Below are 21,445 nucleotides of genomic sequence, written 5' to 3' on the forward strand. Positions count from 1 at the left end.
AAAGTACCACATGAGTGGGGGTAGGGAGGGAGGGACTGAATTCTCCTAAAGGAAATGGTGAAAGATGAAAGTGGAACAGAGTCTTTTTGGGGGTGGGGGGGGGGAGGGTGGGAGCTGCTCTGCGGGGCTTGCGGGACCTTAGTTGCCAGACCAGGGATCCAACCCGTGCCCCCTGCAGTGGAAGCACGGAGCCCTAACCACTGGATGGCCAGGGAATTCCTGGAACAGCCTCATTATTACCGAATAGTGAGGACACAAAAGTGTCCATGTTTGTGAAGGGTCACAGTTCTGTGCCAGGCCTTAGTGGCCTTATGGTTTGACGCTTGGAGAGAACATTTCCCACCCACTGCCAGGTCAAGGTCGGCTCAAAGACGCGACCTCCGACCTCTTGTCACTCAGGCACGGGGGGGCGGGGCCCTGTGAACTGTCCAATCAGGGGAGTCGCCGGTATTTTACGTGGCGGCGCTGCTCCGATGACACCGGAGGCGTGGACTGCAGTGCTCAGTGCCGCTGGCTCTGGCGGTGGCCGCATCAGCTCCTGCTGCCCTTAAAGGCTCCAGGTGGTTATGCCGCGTTCTGTGTCGCCGTGACCGGCACTTGCCGCGGCGGTCATGGAGTGGACAACCGGAAACTCCAGAAACCGAAAAATGGTGAGTGTGCGGGGTCGGGTGTTGGGAGAGGGGGGCGGTGGGACTGATGGAACCGGGCCTCCCCCGCGGCCAACTCCAGAGTCTGCGGACCCGAGTCAGCCGGTGGCGCGCCACACAGCCTAGGGGCTGGGTCGACAGCCGGGACCCCCGGGTGTCCTGTCCTATCCCTGCGAACCCGGGTCTCCCCACACGGCGCGGTGGCCATAGGGAGGGACTCGGGGCAATCGTGACTCGGTCTCCGGGGTACACGTGTGGGAGCAGCTGTGGTCTGGGGGTGTCCGGTTCCCCCTTTCTCTCCAGGGGAATCATTTTACTCTCACTTTTTTAAATGTTTGAGGAGCAGGATCTCAAATCCACCACCCTGTCCCTCCAGCCTAGCTCTTTCTAGGGCTGGCAATAAATCCCTAAATATACAGATGTTTCCCCGCATTCCCAAATGCCATCTTCCCCTCTGCAGTTAATAGTATCACTATTAACTGTTTTTCTCCGTGGTTCGTTTCAAACCGATGCAGTATTTTAATTGTTTAATCATTTATCAACGGAGCCGTGGATGGCTGTTTTTAAAGATTTATTGTTATGGCTATTTTACTTGAGAGGAAAGCAGAGAACCACCACCTGGAATGTGTTATATGGAATGCTTGTGCCTCTCCTCTCAAAATCTTTCTTGGTCACGGACATCCTATGGGAAGACCTTTGCGTGGAGGGTCCTCTTGAGAAACTTTCCTGGGTGATCTTTTTTCAGCACTGCCTCCGTTCCTGAGTTTCTCTCTTTGAAAAGATTTATTCACTTATTTGAGACTCAGTTTTAAAATAAGTGTAAATTTTATTTATTCAGTAGACCTTGGGAGACAGTATAAAGTTTTTCCAAAGAGGCAAGAAAGGTGAATTTCAGAAAAATATTTCATTATTACATTCTGTATATTAAAATTTTTGTTTCCTTTTTTTTTTTCCCCCCCCACCCTTAGTGGATGTAGTAATATTCTGAGGTCTTTTGGGTGATTTCCAATGGCATATCAGGACTTAGACTTGCAAAATCTAGAAGTGTTCCAATACGATTGTTTACAAATCAGTTTCTTTTTTTGGAATTAATTCATTGACATCTTCATTTTCCGATAGGACTAGATGTTTTGGGATTTTCCTGTTGAACAAATAAAATTGCCTTACAGTCTTCTCTCTTCCTTTACACATAAACACTGGGTTGAGTGATTTTTCTGGATTATTGAAACACTGGGTTTATGTCATTTAAATTATCATTGGTGATCCAAAGTATTGTGACTGGAGCAGAGGCCTGAGGCCAGTGACTCCAAACTAAAGTTTCCACCTGGAGCCGGCAGTGGGGGGTTTTCTTTGGCCTAGATGTTTTATGTTTGAGTTCTGCATCCATGATATAGGTGCACTCGGAGTGTATTTTGTGTATTAAAAAAGTCTGAGGTCAGGAGTTCTGTCTCCTGGACAAAAAGTTTATGAATTTGGGAGTTTAAGTCGGATCTTAAACTGAATCTGCCTGAGAGTTTCCTCACTTGTGAGAATGTGAGGAGAGTTCTCTCCAGTGACTACTCAGGTGTCCCTACCCTCCTTCACCAGGGACTGACCCACCTTAGGGGTTATATCTCAACCTGGGTATCTAGACCCCAAGCTTGGGAATGTGTTTAACTTTCTGAATGTGGGTTTTCGTTCTTAACTGTGGGCAAGCAGGCTTCTTATCTGAGCTGATTTGAATATTTGTGTTTCTTTTCTTTAGATGCCTTTATCTATTGGATATTTCAGTCCTTTAACTCTAGTTTCCGTTAGCAGTTTACAATTTTATTTCCTTGGTGAGTGTATACGATTTTTGATTTCTTAGGCTTTGAAAAATATAAGTTGATTGAAAAATATTTGTGTAAGGCAAGAAAATCCTGGAACCAAACAATTTCTCCTCCTTTTAGGCAACAGAATCTTAAGCTGTGAGATGGGTATGTTTAGGTTCTCAGGCACACTTTTCATTTTTAGATCAGTTTTTGTATGTGCTTGTCCCTAGAGAACTTTGATATTTAAAAGGCTGTACAATTCTTAAGGCAAGTGAATTTCTACTTGTATTGATGAGTGAAAAAAACTATTGAATTTCTGTTTTAATTGATATGAGAAAAACTATTCAAACTTAGGAAAATCTTTGAAAATCCTAGTAGGTTTCTTCATGGATTAAATGCAAACCCCTAATGCATTATAATATGCTACTCATTCCTGACCATATCCTGAGTGTGAAATATAGTGGAGGGACAAACTATGATGTCGTTTGTCCTTTTAGTTAGAAAGACATTTGAAGTTTTTCACTTTCTACAGTTTGCAGTTTTATACCCAATAGTGTTTAAAGAATTAAATTTAGAATGATTTCCTATGTAGAAAAATTAAAATAAATTTAAAGTAGGAAAAGTTAATTAAAAACAGACTACTAGGTAGGAAAGTATGGTGTATATAAATTTCTCTTAATTTTAAATAATGCTTGTAAAGGATTTAAAAAATTGTAAGGTATGAAACAGTGAGATTTCCGTTTTTTTAGAACATTTTAGGCTTACAGAAAAATTGATCAGAAAGTACAGGGTGTTTCCACTTGACCCCTCTGCATCCACACAGTTTGTACTATTTTTTTACATGTCATATTATTATGGTATATTTGTTACAATTGATGGATCAATATCAATGCTATAAAGTCCACTGTTTATATTAGCCTTGACTCTGTGTGTTATACAATGTAGGGATTTTGGCAAATGTATAATGACATGTGTCCATCATTTCTTTATCATATAGAATAGTTTAACTTTGCTAAGGATACCCTGTGCTTCACCTGTCCATTCATCCCTCCCTCAAACCCCCAAATCCTTCCCAAGCAAAGATCTTTTTACTGGCTCATAGTTTTATCTCTTCCAGAATGTCTTGTACTTGGAATCATACAGTATGTAGCCTTGTCAGAGTGTCTTCTTTCACTTAGCGATATGCTTCTAAGTTTCCTGTTTTGTTCAGGCAAATTATGCTCAGAGACTGAGACTGTCTTTGCTAGTAATTTATTTAACACAGGTTCACTGCGGGAATTATAATCTATAATATTTCACAAGCCAATAGCAAATAGGATAATGTCTCTTAATAAGCCAGTAACGACATAACATACCCCAAACCAATGATGGTTTAATTACACTGTTGTTCCAGCCAAAGGGAAGATGAAAGAAATAAAGTCCAAATTTAGTTGAGTTGCACCTTTATATGAATTGGTTCTTGATAGCGTCAGTCCTTCCAACTAAAAGCTGGGTATCAGATGCCCGCTTAGATCCCTCCCTGCTGGACAAAGGCACTAGTGTTGGCAGGCATGGTAGGCTGCTTGGTCCAGGGACCATTTCATGGCTTGCACCACTGCCTATGAGGAGTAGGCTTGCCAAGGCAGAAACAAATATGTCCCTTCTCTTCCTGAGACTGCTGCTTGGTTTAACTCCACTGCTATCCAAGAGTAACCTGGCCACAGCAGGAGCAAGTGTCTCATAATCTTCTGAGAGTTTTTTAGATTAGCAAAGAGTAGCCTTACCCAGACTGAACACTCAAATTAAGTTGTCACAAATTCTTGGTGTTTAAAGTTTAAATGTCCGTCACATAATTGTCACTCTTCCACATGTTCATAATGATAAGCACAATTTTGATGGCGTCATCCTGACATGGCCTCCCAAAGTAAACAAATTCACTCTTGGACCAAAACATCTTTACTTGAGCCATAAACAAGTAGATCAAAACAACTTCACTTAAGCCATAAATGCATAAATTTGAAATTATAACAAACCAGTACACATCAGTTTCCTCCTTGTCTGTTCATGGCTTGATAGCTCATTTCTTTTTATCACTGAACAATATTTCATCATATGGATATACCACTGGTTGTTTATTCATTCTACTATTGAGGGATATCTTGCTTAACTCTAAGTCTTGACAATTATGCATAAAACACCTATAAACACTGATTTGCATATTTCTGTGTGAAGACAAGTTTTCAACTCATTTGGGTAAATATAAATATACAAGGAGTATAATCTAGGAGCTAGATCCTATGATAAGGGTATGTTTAGTTTTGTGAAAAAACCGCCTGTCTTCCAAAGTAGGCATACCATTTTCCATTCCCATCAGCAATGAGTAAGGATTCGTGTAGCTTTACATCTTCATCAATATTTGGTATTCTGAGTGTTTTGTATTTTACCCGTTGTAATAAGCATTTAGTGGTATCTATTTGTTTTATTTGCAATTTTCCAATGACATTTGATGTTGAGCTTCTTTTCATATGCTTATTTAACATCTGTATATCTTTTTATTTTATTATTTTATTTATTTATTTGTTTATTTTTGGCTGTGTTGGGTCTTCGTCACTGTACGAGGGTTTTCTCTAGTTGCAGCGAGCGGGGGCCACTCTTCATCGCGGTGCACAGGCCTCTCACTGTCGCGGCCTCTCTCGTTGCGGAGCACAGGCTCCAGACGCGCAGGCTCAGTAGTTGTGGCTCACGGGCCCAGTTGCTCCGCGGCATGTGGGATCTTCCCAGACCAGGGCTCGAACCCGTGTCCCCTGCATTGGCAGGCAGATTCTCAACCACTGCGCCACCAGGGAAGCCCCTCATTCCTGATTTTATTTATTTGGATCTTCTCTTTTTTGTCTTCGTGAGTCTACCTAAAGGTTTTCCAGTTTATCTTTTATTTTTTTAACATCTTTATTGAAGTATAATTGCTTTACAATGTTATGTTAGTTTCTTCTGTATAACAAAGTGAATCAGCTATATGTATACATATATTCCCATATCCCCTCCCTCTTGCGTCTCCCTCCCACCCTCCCTATCCCACCCCTCTAGGTGGACACAAAACATGGAGCTGATCTCCCTGTGCTATGTGGTTGCTTCCCACTAGCTATCTGTTTTACGTTTCGTAGTGTATATATGTCACTGCCGCTCTCTCACTTCATCCCAGCTCACCTTGCCCCCTCCCCGTGTCCTCAAGTCCATTCTCTATGTCTGCTTTTTTATTACTGTCCTGCCCCTAGGTTCATGAGAACCTTTTTTTTTTTTAGATTCCATACATGTGTGTTAGCATACGGTATTTGTTTTTCTCTTTCTGACTTACTTCACTCTGTATGACAAACTCTAGGTTCATATACCTCATGACAAATAACTCAATTTCATTTTTCTTTATGGCTGAGTAATATTCTATTGTATATATGTGCCACATCTTCTTTTTCCATTCATCTGTCGATGGACATTTAGGTTGCTTCCGTGTCCTGGCTATTGTAAATAGTGCTGCAGTAAACATTGTGGTACATGACTCTTTTTGAATTATGGTTTTCTCAGGGTATATGCCCAGTAGTGGGATTGCTGGGTCATATGGTAGCTTTATTTTTAGTTTTTTAAGGATCTTCCATACTGTTCTCCATAGTGGCTGTATCAATTTACACTCCCACCAACAGTGCAAGAGGGTTCCCTTTTCTCCACACCCTCTTCAGCATTTATTGTTTGTAGATTTTTTGATGATGGCTATTCTGAACGGTGTGAGGCGATACCTCATTGTAGTTTTGATGTGCATTTGTCTAACGATTAGTGATGTTGAGCATCCTTTCATGTGTTTGTTGGCAATCTGTATATCTTCTTTGGAGAAATGTCTACTTAGGTCTTCTGCCCATTTTTGGATTGGGTTGTTTGTTTTTTTGATATTGAGCTGCATGAGCTGCTTGTATATTTTGGAAGTAAATCCTTTCTCCGTTACTTTGTTTGCAAATGTTTTCTCCCATTCTGAGGGTTGTCTTTTCATCTTGTTTATGGTTTCCTTTGCTGTGCAAAGGTTTTTAAGTTTCATTAGGTCCCGTTTGTTTAATTTTGTTTTTATTTCCATTTCTCTAGGAGGTGGGTCAAAAAGGATCTTGCTGTGATTTATGTCATACAGTGTTCTGCCTATGTTTTCCTCTAAGAGTTTTATAGTGTTTGGCCTTACATTTAGGTCTTTAATCCATTTTGAGTTTATTTTTGTGTATGGTGTTAGGGAGTGTTCTAATTTCATACTTTTACAGGTAGCTGTCCAGTTTTCTCAGCTCCACTTATTGAAGAGGGCTGTCTTTTCTCCATGATATATTCTTGCCTCCTTTGTCAAAGATAGGGTGACCATAGGTGCGTGGGTTTATCTTTGGGCTTTCTATCCTGTTCCATTGATCTATATATCTGTTTTTGTGCCAGTACCATATTGTCTTGATTACTGTAGCTTTGTAGTATAGTCTGAAGTCAGGGAGCCTGATTCCTTAGCTCCATTTTTCTTTCTCATGATTGCTTTGCCTATTCGGGGTCTTTTGTGTTTCCATAGTAATTGTAAAATTTTTTGTTCTAGTTCTGTGAAAAATGCTACTGGTAGTTTGATAGGGATTGCATTGAATCTGTAGGTTTCTTTGGGTAGTATAGTCATTTTCAAAATGTTGATTCTTCAAATCCAAGAACATGGTATATATATATCTCCATCTGTTTGTACCATCTTTATTTCCTCAGTGTCTTACAGTTTTCTGCATACAGGTCTTTTGTCTCCTTAGATAGGTTTAATCCTAGGTATTTTACTCTTTTTGTTGCAATGGTAAATGGGAGTGATTCCTTAGTTTCTCTTTCACATTTTTCATCGTTAGTATATAGGAATGCCAGAGATTTCTGTGTATTGATTTTGCATCCTGCTACTTTACCAAATTCACTGATTAGCTCTAGTAGTTTTCTGGAAGCATCTTTAGGATTCTCTATGTATAGTATCATGTCATCTGCAAGCAGGGAGGGACAGTTTTACTTCTTCTTTTCTGATTTGGATTCCTTTTATTTCTTTTTCTTCTCTTACTGCTGTGGCTAAAACTTCCAAATCTATGTTGAATAATAGTGGTGAGAGTGGGCAACCTTGTCTTGTTCCTGATCTTAGAGGAAATGGATTCAGTTTTTCACCGTTGAGAACGATGTTCGCTGTGGGTTTGTCATATATTGCCTTTATTATGTTGAGGTAAGTTCCCTCAATGCCTACTTTCTGGAGAGATTTTATCATAAATGGAGAGATTTTATCATAAATGAATTTTGTTGAAAGCTTTTTCTGCATCTGTTGAGATTATCATATGGTTTTTATCCTTCAGGTTGTTAATATGGTGTATCACATTGATTGATTTGCGTATACTCAAGAATCCTTGCATTCCTGGGATAAACCCCACTTGATCATGGTGTATGATCCTTTTAAAGTGCTTTTGGATTCTGTTTGCTGGTATTTTGTTGAGGATTTTTGCTTCTATGGTCATCAGTGATATTGGCCTGTAGTTTTCTTTTTTTGTGACATCTTTGTCTGGTTTTGGTATCAGGGGTCCTCCCCTCTGCTATGTTTTGGAAGAGTTGGAGAAGGATAGGTGTTAGCTCTTCTCTAAATATTTGATAGAACTCCTCTGTGAAGCCATCTGGTCCTGGGCTTTTGTTTGTTGGAAGATTTTTAGTCACAGTTTCAATTTCAGTGCTTGTGAGTGGCCTGTTTATATTTTCTCTTTCTTCCTGGTTCAGTCTTGGAAGGTGGTGCTTTTCTAAGAATTTGTCCATTTCTTCCAGGTTGTCCATTTTATTCGCATATAGTTGCTTGCAGTAGTCTCTCATGATCCTTGGTATTTCTGCAGTGTCAGTTGTTACTTTTCCTTTTTCATTTCTAATTCTGTTAATTTGAATTTTCTCCTTTTTTTTTCTTGATGAGTCTGGCTAATGGTTTATCAATTTTGTTTATTTTCTCAAAGAACCAGCTTTTAGTTTTATTGATCTTTGCTATCATTTCCTTCATTTATTTCTGATCTGATCTTTATGATTTCTTTCCTTCTGCTAACTTTGGGTTTTTTTGTTCTTCTTTCTCTAATTGCTTTAGGTGTAAGGTTAGGTTGTTTTATTTGAGGTAGGATTGTATTGCTTGTTTCTTGTTTCTTGAGGTAGGATTGTATTGCTATAAACTTCCCTCTTAGAATTGCTTTATCTGCATCCCATAGGTTTTGGGTCATCATGTTTTCATTGTCACTTGTTTCTAGGTATTTTTTGATTTCCTCTTTGACTTCTTCAGAGATCTCTTGGTTATCAAGTAGTGTATTGTTTAGCCTCCATGTGTTTGTATTTTTTACAGATTTTTTCCTGTAATTGATATCTAGTCTTATAGCATTGTGGTCGGAAAAGACACTTGATACGATTTCAGTTTCCTATATTTACCAAGGCTTGATTTGTGATCCAAGATATGGTCTATCCTCGAGAATGTTCCATGGGCACTTGAGAAGAAAGTGTATTCTGTTGTTTTTGGATGGAATGTCCTATAAATATCAATTAAGTCCATCTTGTTTAATGTATCATTTGAAGCTTGTGTTCCCTTATTTATTTTCATTTTGGATGATCTGTCCATTGGTGAAAGTGGGGTGTTAAAGTCCCCTACTATGATTGTGTTACTGTCGATTTCCCCTTTTATGGTTGTTAGCATTTGCCTTATGTATTGAGGTGCTCCTATGTTGGGTGTGTAAATATTTACAATTGTTATATCTTCTTCTTGGATTGATCCCTTGATCATTATGTGGTGTCCTTCTTTCTCTCTTGTAATAGTCTTTATTTTAAAGTCTATTTTGTCTGATATGAGAATTGCTACTCCAGCTTTCTTTTGATTTCCCTTTGCATGGAATATCTTTTTCCATCCCCTCACTTTCTGTGTGTGTCCCTAGGTCTGAATTGGGTCTCTTGTAGACAGCATATAAATGGGTCTTGTTTTCGTATCCATTCAACCAGTCTGTGTCTTTTGGTTGGAGCATTTAATCCATTTACATTTAAGGTAATTATCAATATGTATGTTCCTATTACCATTTTCTTAACTGTTTCGGGTTTGTTTTTTAGGTCTTTTCCTTCTCGTGTTTCCTGCCTAGAGAAGTTCCTTTAACATTTGTTGTAAACCTGGTTTGGTGGTGCTGAATTCTCTTAGCTTTTGGTTATCTGTAAAGGTTTTAATTTCTCTGTCTAATCTGAATGAGATCCTTGCTGGGTAGAGTAATCTTGCTTGTAGGTTTTTCCCTTTCATCACTTTAAATATGTCCTGTCACTCCTTTCTGGCTTGCAGAGTTTCTGCTGAAAGATCAGCTGTTAAGCTTATGGGGATTCCCTTGTATGTTATTTGTTGTTTTTCCCTTGCTGCTTTTAATATTTTTTCTTTGTATTTAATTTTTGATCGTTTGATTAATATGTGTCTTGGTGTGTTTCTCCTTGGATTTATCCTGTATGGGACTCTCTCTGCTTCCTGGACTTGATTGACTATTTCCTTTCCCATGTTAGGGAAGTTTTCAACTATAATCTCTTCAAATATTTTCTCAAACCCTTTTTCTCTTCTTCTTCTGGGACCCCTATAATTCGAATGTTGGTACATTTAATGTTGTCCCAGAGGTCTCTGAGACTGTCCTCAATTCTTTTCATTCTTTTTTCTTTATTCTGCTCTGCAGCAGTTATTTCCACTATTTTATCTTCCAGGTCACTTATCCTTTCTTCTGCCTCATTTATTCTGCTATTGATTATTTCTAGAGAATTTTTAATTTCATTTATTGTGTTGTTCATCGTTGTTTGTTTGCTCTTTAGTCCTTCTAGGTCCTTGTTAAACATTTCTTGTATTTTCTTCATTCTATTTCCAAGGTTTTTGGATCATCTTTTCTATCATTACTTTGAATTCTTTTTCAGGTAGGCTGCCTATTTCCTCTTCATTTGTTTGGTCTGGTGTGTTTTTACCTTGTTCCTTCATATTCCTCTGTCTTCTCATTTTGTTTAACTTACTGTGTTTAGTGTCTCTTTTTTGCAGGCTACAGGTTCGTAGTTCCCATTGTTTTTGGTGTCTGCCCCCAGTGGTTAAGGTTGGTTCAGGGGCTTGTGTAGGCTTCCTGGTAGAGAAGACTGGTGCCTGTGTTCTGGTGGGTGGGGCTGTATCTTGTCTTTCTGGTGGGCAGGGCCGTGTCCAGTGGTGTGTTTTGGGGTGTCTGTGAACTTAGTATGATTTTAGGCAGTCTCTCTGCTAATGGGTCAGGTTGTGTTCCTGTCTTGCTAGTTGTTTGGCATGGGGTGTCCATCACTGGAGCTTGCTGGCCATTGAGTGGAGCTGGGTCTTAGGGTTGAGACAGAGATCTCTGGGAGAGCTCTCGCCGATTGATATTACATGGGGCCGGGAGGTCTCTGGTGGTCCAGTGTACTGAACTCGGCTCTCCCACCTCAGAGGCTCAGGCCTGGCACCAGGCCGGAGCACCAAGACCCTGTCAGCCACCTGGCCAGGTACGTGGGGAGTTTCTTGCCCTCTGGGAAGTCTGAGGTCTTCTGCCAGCGTTTAGTAGGTGTTCTGTAGGAGTTGTTCCACATGTAGATGTATTTTTGGTGTATTTGTGCGGAGGAAGGTGATCTCCACGTCTTATTTCTCCGCCATCTCTACTGGATATCTGTCTTATATTTTGAAAGATCTTAGTTTCATTGATTTTTTTTTTACTCTCTTTTTAGTCTTTTTCATTTATTTCCACTATGATCTTTGTTATTTCCTTCATTTTATTAACTTTGGCATTTGTTTTTTCTTCTTTTTCTAATTCCTTGAGGTGTAAAGTTAGGTTTTTTGAGATCTTTTTTGTTTCTTGATTTATCAGTGTCACTATGAACTTCCCTCGTGGAAATGCTTTTGCTGCATCCTGTAAGTTTCAGTATGTTGCACAATAGTCCCCCTTTATCTGCAGCTTTGCTTTTTACAGTTTCAGTTATCTGCAGTCAACTGTGCTCTGAAAATATTAAATGGAAAATTACAGAAATAAACATTTTTTAAGATAAGTTTTGAATTGTGCATTGTCCTGAGGAGTGTGATAAAACTTTGTGCCATCCTTCTCCATCTTGCCTGGGATATGAATCATCCCTTTGTTTGTTGTATCCACACTGTTTGTGCATGTGTATGTATAGGAAAAAACATTATATTTGTGGGGTTAAGTACTATTCATGGTTTCAGGCATCCACTCAGTGTCTTGGAATGTATCCCTCACAGATAATGGGGTTCTACTATATTTCCAGTTCATTTGTCTCAAGGTACTTTTTTAAATTTCTCTTTTGATTTCTTTAACGTATTGGTTGTTCAGTATCATGTTTAATCTTCACATGTGAATTTTCCAGTTTTCTTCTCATAATCGATTTCTAGTTGTATTGCATTGTGGTCGGGAAAGATGCTTAATATGACTTTAATCTTAAATTTATTAAGACTTGTTTTGTGGCCTAACATATGCTCTCTCCTGGAGAATGTTCCATGTGCCCTTGAGAAGACTGTGTATTTTGTTGCTTTTGGCCGGAATGACTGGCCTAATATGTCACTGAAGGCCAGTGTTTCTTTATTGATTTTCTGTCTGAATGATGTATCCACTGATGAAATTGGGGTATTAAAGTCCCTTTCTGTTATTGAATGGTTTTCTACTTCTCCCTTTAGATCTGTTAAATTTTGTTTTATATATTCAGATGTTTCTATTTTGAGCGCATAAATGTTTACAAATGTTATATCCTCTTTTTGGATTTACTTCTTTATCATTATATAATGACCTTTTTTGTCCCTTATAACAGTCTTTGTCTTAAGTCTATTTTGACTGTTACAAGTATAGCTACCCCAGCTTTCTTCTGGTTTCCATTTGCAAGGAATATATTTTTTCCATTCTTTCAGTCTTTATGTGCACTTTTATCTCAGGTGAGGTTTTTGTAGCCAGTATATAGGTGAGTCTTTTTTTTTTAATCCATTCAGCCACTCTTGTGTTTTGATGGGAGAATTTATTATTTCTTTTACATTTAAAGTAATTATTGATAGGTATGTCCTTATTGCTATTTTGTTCACTGTCTTCTGGCTGTTTTGTAATTCCTATTTCCCTGTCTTCTTCACTTGCTTAGATTCTTGTCTTTTTTGGTATGCTTAGATTCCTTTACCTTTATGTTTTGTGTATTTACCACAGGCATACCTCAGAGATATTGCAGGTTCAGTCCACTGCAATAAAGCAGTTATCACAATGAAGCAATTATCACATGAATTTTGGTTTCCTAGTTTATATAAATCTATGTTTACCCTATATCAAGGTCTATTAAGTGTATAATAGCATTATGTATAAAAAGTGTACATACCTTACTTTTAAAATACTTTAGAGCTAAAAAATATCAATCATCATTTGAGCCTTCAGTGAGTCATTGTAGTAACATCAAAGATCATTGATCACAGATCACCATAACAAATAGCATAATAATTTAATAATTTGAAAGGAGAAAGGGGAATCAAGATGACAGGGTAGGAGGATGTGGAACTCACCTACCCCTACAAACACATCAAAAATACTTCTACAGTTCTCACAGAAAATTAACTGGAACCTGGCAGAAGAACTTTTTTTTTTTTTTTTTGGCCCACGCCGCACAGCTTGCAGGATCTTAGTTCCCCAACCAGGAATCAAACCCACGCCCCCTACAGTGGAAGTGCAGAGTCTTAACCACTGGACCACCAGGGAGGTCCCCAGAAGAACTTCTGTACAACCAAAGCTGCAAGAAAGATCTCCATGTAACTGGGTAGGACAGAAAAAAAGACATCAGGTTGGGATCTGTGCCCCTGGAAGGGATCTGAAAGGAAGAGAAGGTCCACACGGGCAGCCCCTCACCTTGGGGAGCAAGCAGGTGGAGCCACAATCTGTGCGTCCCAGTCCTGGCATCCTGCGGAGAGGAGACTAGCCCCCTTGGCTGCTTGGAGAGCCACTGGGACAGTCAGAAGGGCTGGAGAAGCCAAGACACTACTCGCAAGGAGTGTGCACATGCTGGCTTGTCAACAATCAGGGCAGAGAGAGCCTGGCACTGGCAGCTGCTGCCTCGCCACTCCCCAGTCTGAATTGGGCAAATACCCTGGCCCTGCACACTCCACGCCACAGCCTGGTGGGAGATCTGGGCCAACTGGGCCCTGGGAAAAGACTCGGTCTGGACACAAAGACCAAGGGTCTTGAGTGTGATCTTGGTGGGGCAGCTGGAAGCAACCATTGTCCTTGTGCACACAGGGCAGCACCCCAGGAATCCCGGGCAGACAGGCCCTGGGAGAGGACTCAGTCTAGCTGTGCAGAGACAGCCCGGAGAGCCTGGGGTGTGATCCGGCAGGGCAGCAGCAGACATTGTCATGCATACAGGAACATGCAGCAGCTCATCTCTCGTTGCCCATAACTGGCCATTCCCTATGCATAGGGCAAATGAGAACACCCACATCAAAGTGGGTGGAAGCTGAGGCACAGTCTTACCATAACCCCCCCCCCCCCCCGCATGGCACCCCACCTTCAGGAAGGGACTCAAAACTCCAGACTTCTCCTTAGGAGCAAAGGGTTTAGATCCCACACTTGGCACCCCAGCTTTTACGAGTCACACATGAAGACAAGACCCCAAACATCTAGCCTTTCAGGGGTGAGGGGCACAACCGCACAGCATGTGGGATCTTAGTTCCCTGATCAGGGATGGAACCCGTGCCACGCCCCCTGCAGTGGAAGGGCAGAATCTTATAACCACTGGACCACCAGGGAAGTCCCAAAACATCTAGCTTTGAAAACCAGTGGGGCTTGTGTCCATGAGACCAACAAAGCTATAGTGAACTGAGAACAGTTCTTAAAGGGTCCTCTTTTCTAATGTTTCACCTGTTTATATCATTTTCAGACATAGCTTATTTTATTGCGATTCACTTTATTGCACTTTACAGATAATGCATTTTTTGCAAGTTGAAGGTTGGTTGTAACCCTGTGTGAAGCAAATCTATTGGCACCTTTTTTTCAATAGCATTTGCTCACTTTGTGTGTCTGTCACATTTTGGTAATTCTCACAATATTTCAAATTTTTGTTACATTTGTTATGGTGGTCTGTGATCAGTAATCTTTGATGTTACTGCCACCACTTGCTGAAGGCTCTGATGATGGTTAGCATTTTTTAGCTATAAAGTATTTTTTTAAACATCTTTATTGGGTATAATTGCTTCACAATGGTGTGTTAGTTTCTGCTTTATAACAAGGTGAATCAGTTATACATACACATATGTTCCCATATCTTCTCCCTCCTGCATCTCCCTCCCTCCCACCCTCCCTATCCCAGCAATAAAGTATTTTTAAATTAAGGTATGTACATTGTATTTTTATACATAACGCTAGTGCACACTTAACAGAGTACAGAATAGTATAAACATAACTTTTACATGCACTGGCAAACCAAAAAATTCATGTGATTTGCTTTATTGTGGTAGTCTGGAACTGAACCCTCATTGTCTCCAAGGTATGCCTGTACCTTCTAATGAATTTCTTTTACTGTTTCTTGTAAAACCAGGTGTATTGATGTCAGAGTTCCTCAACTTTTCTCAGAAAGTATTTCTCTGTCACTTTTTTTTCCTGAGATGCAGCAGTCCTAGAGATTTTTTTTTTTTATTACAAAGGCTTATCAGCTTTTTTATATTTTTTTTATTGAAGTATAGTTGATTTATAGTGTGTGTTCGTTTCAGGTATACAGCAAAGTTATTCAGTTATTATATATATATTCAGTTGTTTTATTTATATATATGTAATTATTTTCCAGATTCTTTTCCCATATAGGTTATTATAAAATATTCTCCCTCACTTTTGAAGAATAATTTTGCTTGACACAGAGTTGTAGGATGGTGTTTTTTACCTTGTGCACTTTAAATATTTCATTCCATTCTCTTCTTGCTTGCATAGTTGGGGTTTTTTTGTTGTTGTTTTGTTTGTTTTTGGTATGTGAATGTTTACAGCAGCTTTATTCATAATCACCAAAACCTGGAAACAACTGAGATGTCATCTGGTGAATGAATAAATTATAGTACATCCGTACAATGCAATCCTACTCAGCAATAAAAAGTAATGAACTATTAATATATGCAACAACATGGATAAATCTTATATATATATTTATTACTAAGTGAAAGAACCCAGATTCCAAAGGATAAATACAGTGTGATTCCAGTTATATGATATTTCTTGTTTGCATAGTTTTTGAAAAGAGGTCTGATTTAATTCTTATCCTTAAGTAAAACTAAGGTTTGTTTTTTCCCTCTGGCTTCTTTCAGAATGTTCCCTTTGTCTTTGATTTTTCTCCAGTTGAAAATGATGTGCTTGGCAGTGCAGTTTTTGGCGCTCTTTTTTTGTTTTTCATGTTTTGTGTTTTTCTTAGCTTCCTGGATCTGCAGTTTGCTGTCTATCACTAATGTTAGGAAAATCTCAGTGATGATTGCTTCACTTATTTTTTTGTTCCTTTCTGCTTTTCTATCAGATATTCTCATTGTGTGTATTTTACACCTGCTGTCATTGTTCCAAGGTTCTTAGATGTTGTATTCTTTTTTGTCTTTGCATTAGGCCCTGGTGAAATAGTCTCTTTTGAGGATAGGCCTTGTTAAGAATAGCTGTTTCAAAATAGCTTCTTTCTGTCTTTCCAATTTTGGAAACAGTGGTTTGCTCTGTGTCTTCAGTTCTTTGTTTTTTTTCTTGTGAGGTTAGGAATGATGGTTTCTAAGTTCATTATACAATGAACAAGAAAAGAGAAGTTTCTGTCTCCAGTTTTTTATGTTTGACTGCTGACAGCTTTGAAGCCTCATCCCTCCTTCCTCCTCTTGTGACCCACATGTATCCATGATGATAGGAAAGCCTTAGTTATCCTTCCTTTGGCAGTGACAAGAGATTCAATTCATGCCTGCTCCTGCCCTTGTATGTGAACTCTCTCTTCAGTCCACCCACAACCTCAACTAAAAAATAAGTCCATGTACTTTTCCTTACAGTCTCAAGCCATTTCATGCCTTCTTGAGAGGCCTGCCTTACTCCCCAGAGACCTCAATTATGGAAGTAATAAACCCTTTTGTACACTATTGGCAGTGTGTGGTGTCATCAACTTACGTATTCCTATACTCGGGGCTGGGCTGTTATGCTTCTGTGCACCATATGGGAGCTCAGAAATGAGAGATGTTGGGAGGATTGCCTCTGGAGTGGCTGGCCAGGAAACTTCCACCTGAAATTAGAGAATGGAGGTTTTACATTCTTTGGAGGAAAGCGCTGTGAATCCTTTATGTGTTATATAATCATGGGCAGATTCACCATCAGACCTTTGTGGAGTGTAGTGAATTCCTGTGCAATATGCAGCTCTTAACCTGTTCCTCAAGGTTATTTAGCAAGGGCTTTGACCAAAAAGAAATCTTTTAGCACTTTATCATTTCATTATGTGTGCCTGTGTGTGCTAAAAACTGGTGAGAAGCAGCCCTGAGGCTCATTGTGTATAGGGTTTTGTGGAGGTCTAAGTAATTTTGTCTTTTTAGCATGTCATATCATGTGAAGTTGTCTGAGCCTTAAGTTCTGAATAACTTCCTAGCTCCATGAATGGGACAGAGAGAGAATGGAGAAAATGAGTCTGCAATAAATTTTACACAAGCTAAAAGTACTACTTCTTTACAAGAATATTTTAATCTAGCCAGTTGCACCTGGCTATTTCTAATCACCTGGAGTAATTCTCAGGCCAGTATGGCAAACTGATCCTTGTCACAAGTTGGATTGCCACAGGCCTCCTGGACTCTCATGTTTGGTGATGGGAATAGAAGAAAAAGCTTCCAGTTCATCACTGTGTTTTATTCCTTAAAAACTTCTGCAGATTTGACCTCATACATCAGTGGAGTGTACTGAGTTAAATGGTGTGTAATAACAAAGGAGATGAGTTTTTTCCACAAGAGATTGATGTGTTTAAAATGATATTTGATTCATTTGTGTAGCATTTCTCTCATTTCTCCAAGGTGCTCTAGACCCTGACATCAGAGAGCAATAACATTTAAAGTGATCATAGTGAAAATGAATAAATAATTTGCATGTGTTCATTATGCTGTTAAATTCATGAAGTAAGTAAGGACGTAGAGTCAGTTTCTGATGACCAAGACATAAAATAAATGTTTGAAGGCGACAGAATCATATGTAATCTTCCTGTAAATTGAGTACAAATCCCCAGTTCTGTCAGACTCGCACATCTTACTGGAAACATATTTGGGATGTTTTAGGACCCAGTGACCTTCGAGGATGTGGCTGTGAACTTCACCCAGGAGGAGTGGGCTTTACTGAATCCTTCGCAGAAGAAACTTTACAGAGATGTGATGCAGGAAACCTTGAGGAACCTGGCCTCAGTAGGTAAGCATGACAACATTCCTTCACTTCTTCAGTTAGAGAACAAGTATTTCTTGCCCATCAACACTGTTCCAAGATGTGGAATATGGAAAAGGAATACAGTAGTCCCCCCTTATCTGCAGGGGATACATTCCAAGACCACCAGTGGATGCCTGAAACTGCAGATAGTACTGAATCCTATACATACATACCTATGGTAATAAGTTTAATTTAGAAATTTGGTGCACAGTAAGAAATTGATAATAATAACTAAGAATAGAGCACATATAATAGACATGAACTTAACATGCCTAAGTGTTAAGTGTCCATAACTTTTGCAGTTTGAGATCAGACAGCAAAACTAAGAGCAATTTCTTTTTCCTTCTTCACAATTTCACGATAGAAGATTCATTTTTCCTATAGATCTTAGCAACATCAGTGTATGATTTTTTTTTTCCCTTAAATCAAGAACTTTCATCTTTTCACTTGAAGCACTTTATAACTTTTCTTTGGCATATCCTAATTACCAATATCACTATTCTTGTGCTTTGGGGCCATCATTAATTAAAATAAGGATTACTTGAACACAGGCACTGCAATACCACCACAGTGATCTGAAAACTGAGATGGCTACTAAGTGGCTGATGGGCAGGTAGCACATACAGCATGGATACACTGAACAAAGGGATGATTCACATCCTGGACAGGACAGAGTGGGACGTTGCAAGATTTCATCATACTGCTTGGAAGGGTGCACAGTTTAAATTAATATTTTCAGACTGCAATTGACTGTAGGTAACTGACACCACAGAAAGAGAAACTGTGGGTAAGGGGGGACTGCTGTACATTGGTAAATAAACTAAGCATGGTCACAGCTCATCGTGGACTTAGAATCTAATATTTTTCTATAATTTCCAATAATTTGCATTATTTTTCTGGGTCTGCATTTTAGGAAAAAAATGGGACAATCATAACATTGAAGATTGGTACAAAACCCAAGGGAGAAAACTAAGGTGAGTCACACACACAATAGATAGCAGTGTGCCACATGAGAATCCTGGTATGTCATAAACTTTTTAAAATAAGCAAAAAAACAACCCCAGCTTCAAAGTTATCCTTAAATTTTTTTTCACCGAAAACATTTACTTAAACATGACATAGATGTCCAGTGTTTTTGGAAACAATATTAAGAAACCCAATATATTAATATTATTGTTTTCATAATAGCTATGTCACGTCCTCTTACAGAGCTTTCAGTATAAATCAGCCTCAAAAATTCAGAAAGGGCAAAAAACCTTCCCTTTTGCTATAAAATATAAAAATGTAATTCTAATACCCTACTAATAAATGTAAAATTGTTAAAGAAATCATTAATAATTTCTCATTTTTTACAGAAGTCATATGGTAGAAAAACTGTGTGAGAGCAAAGAAGGTAATCAAGATGGAGAAACTGTCAGCCAGATTCCAAATCTTAATCTGAACCAGAAAACTCTTTCTGGAGTAAAACCATGTGAATGTAATGTGTGTGGGAAAGTCTTCATGCGTCATTCATTCCTTAATAGGCACATCAGATCTCACAGTGGACACAAACCATATGAGTATCATGAATATGAGGAGAAGCCATATAAATGCAAGGAATGTGGGAAAGCCTTCAGTTACCGCAAATCTGTTCACAGACATGAAAGGACTCACACTGGAGAGAAACCCTATGAATGTAAGGAATGTGGGAAAGCCTTCACATGGCTCACAACCTTTCGAAGACACATGATAACACACACTGGAGAAGGACCCTATAAATGTAAGGAATGTGGGAAAGCCTTTAGTTGTTCCACTTCATTTCGAGCACATGAAAGAACTCACACTGGAGAGAAACCCTTCGTATGTAAACAGTGTGGTAAATCCCTCAGGTCTCCTCTAGGTTTGCGAATACATGAAAGAAGTCACACTGGAGAAAAACCCTATGAATGTAAGCAGTGTGGTAAAGCCCTCAGTTGTCCCAGTTCCTTTCGAAGACATGAAAGGATTCACACTGCAGAGAAACAATATGAATGTAAACAATGTGAGAAAACCTTCAGTTCTCCTCTAGGTTTGCGAATACATGAAAGAATTCACACTGGAGAGAAACCCTATGAATGTAAGGAATGTGGTAAAGCCTTCATTTCTCTTTCAAGCGTTCGTACACACATGATAACACACACTGGAGATGGACCTTATAAATGTAAGGAATGTGGGAAAGCCTTCATTTGTCCCAGTTCATTTCGATCACATGAAAGGACTCACACTGGAGAGAAACCATATGAATGTAAACAGTGTGGTAAAACTTTCAGTTGGCCCAGTTCCTTTCGAATACACGAAAGAACTCACACTGGAGAGAAACCCTATGAATGTACAGAATGTGGGAAAACCTTCATTTATCGCACAACCTTTCAAGGACACGTGAGAAAGCACACTGGAGAGAAACCCTATAAATGTAAAGAATGTGGGAAAGCCTTCATTTCTCCCTCAAGTGTTCGAACACACATGATAATGCACACTGGAGATGGACCTTATAAGTGTAAGGAATGTGGGAAAGCATTCAATTTTCCCAGTTCATTTCGAATACATCAAAGAACTCACACAGGAGAGAAACCCTACGAATGTAAACAATGTGGCAGAGCCTTCAGTTGTTACACATCCTTTCGAACACATGAAAAAACTCACACTGGAGAGAAACCTTATGAATGTATAGAATGTGGGAAAGCCTTCATTTATCGCACTACCTTTCGAGGGCACGTGAGAATACACACTGGTGAGAAACCCTACAAATGTAGAGAATGTGGGAAAGCCTTCAGTCGACCCAATTCCTTTCGAAGGCATGAAAGATCTCATACTTAATAGAAACCTCTTCAATGTAAGCAATGTGGGGAAAACATCAGTCGGCCTTCATTCTTACATGTGAAAACTCCCACTGGAAAGAAACCCTATATGTGTAAGAAATCTGAGAAAGCCTGTTACAAATTAATCCATGTATAATGTTCCAGAAAAAAAAACATGAAAATAATTCTTAGAGTTATATTGTCTTTATCAGTGCCTCATTCTTAAAGGGGATCTCTCAATTGGATATTTACTACTTACGTTCAGAAATGAACACTGAAGTGAGAGAATTCTGTAAGTACTCTGTAAGCAATACTACATAATGATTAACCGGGATTGTTTTGCCCTTAAATCAGTAAACATTTTTTTCTTTTCATTTTGAAGCCTGTTGTATCCATGGTTGAATTGACATGTATTTCTAATATGCAGGTTGGTTTAATTTTTATGTTTTGATTATTTTGTGTGGGGCTATTGATAAATGACATTTTGGTATTTGTTGGGATTTTCATACTGGCCTCCTGTAGTGCCAGGTATTGGATATTCCTTACCCATATATAGTCCATCCTTCTTATGAGAAAATCTCTTGTCTTGGCCAGAAGAGCCTTATTTCATTTTCCTTGCTAGTAAAAGATGGCATAAATTTGTAAATATCATAGTGTATATAGTCTCATGTGAATTAGTTCTATGTTTTGCCCTTTGCTCTTTTACATTCCTTATGGCTAGCATTTGAATAATAAAGAGTTTGCATTAACACATTATT

The 21,445-nt window shown here is 39.1% G+C and overlaps 1 protein-coding gene across 1 annotated transcript; it reads left to right on the forward strand.

The window, feature by feature from the left end:
• Nucleotides 1-519: 519 nt before the first annotated feature.
• LOC133091183 (zinc finger protein 709-like) lies at nucleotides 520-20,831 on the forward strand. Its single transcript, XM_061190169.1, has 4 exons — nucleotides 520-650; nucleotides 17,730-17,856; nucleotides 18,785-18,845; nucleotides 19,227-20,831. The coding sequence occupies exons 1-4, from the start codon at nucleotides 612-614 to the stop codon at nucleotides 20,704-20,706; spliced, it is 1,707 nt and encodes a 568-aa protein (XP_061046152.1). The 5' UTR covers nucleotides 520-611; the 3' UTR covers nucleotides 20,707-20,831.
• Nucleotides 20,832-21,445: the final 614 nt, after the last annotated feature.

This window comes from Eubalaena glacialis, chromosome 4 (genome assembly GCF_028564815.1).
Source record: "Eubalaena glacialis isolate mEubGla1 chromosome 4, mEubGla1.1.hap2.+ XY, whole genome shotgun sequence".
In the NCBI taxonomy this organism is placed as follows: domain Eukaryota; kingdom Metazoa; phylum Chordata; class Mammalia; order Artiodactyla; family Balaenidae; genus Eubalaena; species Eubalaena glacialis.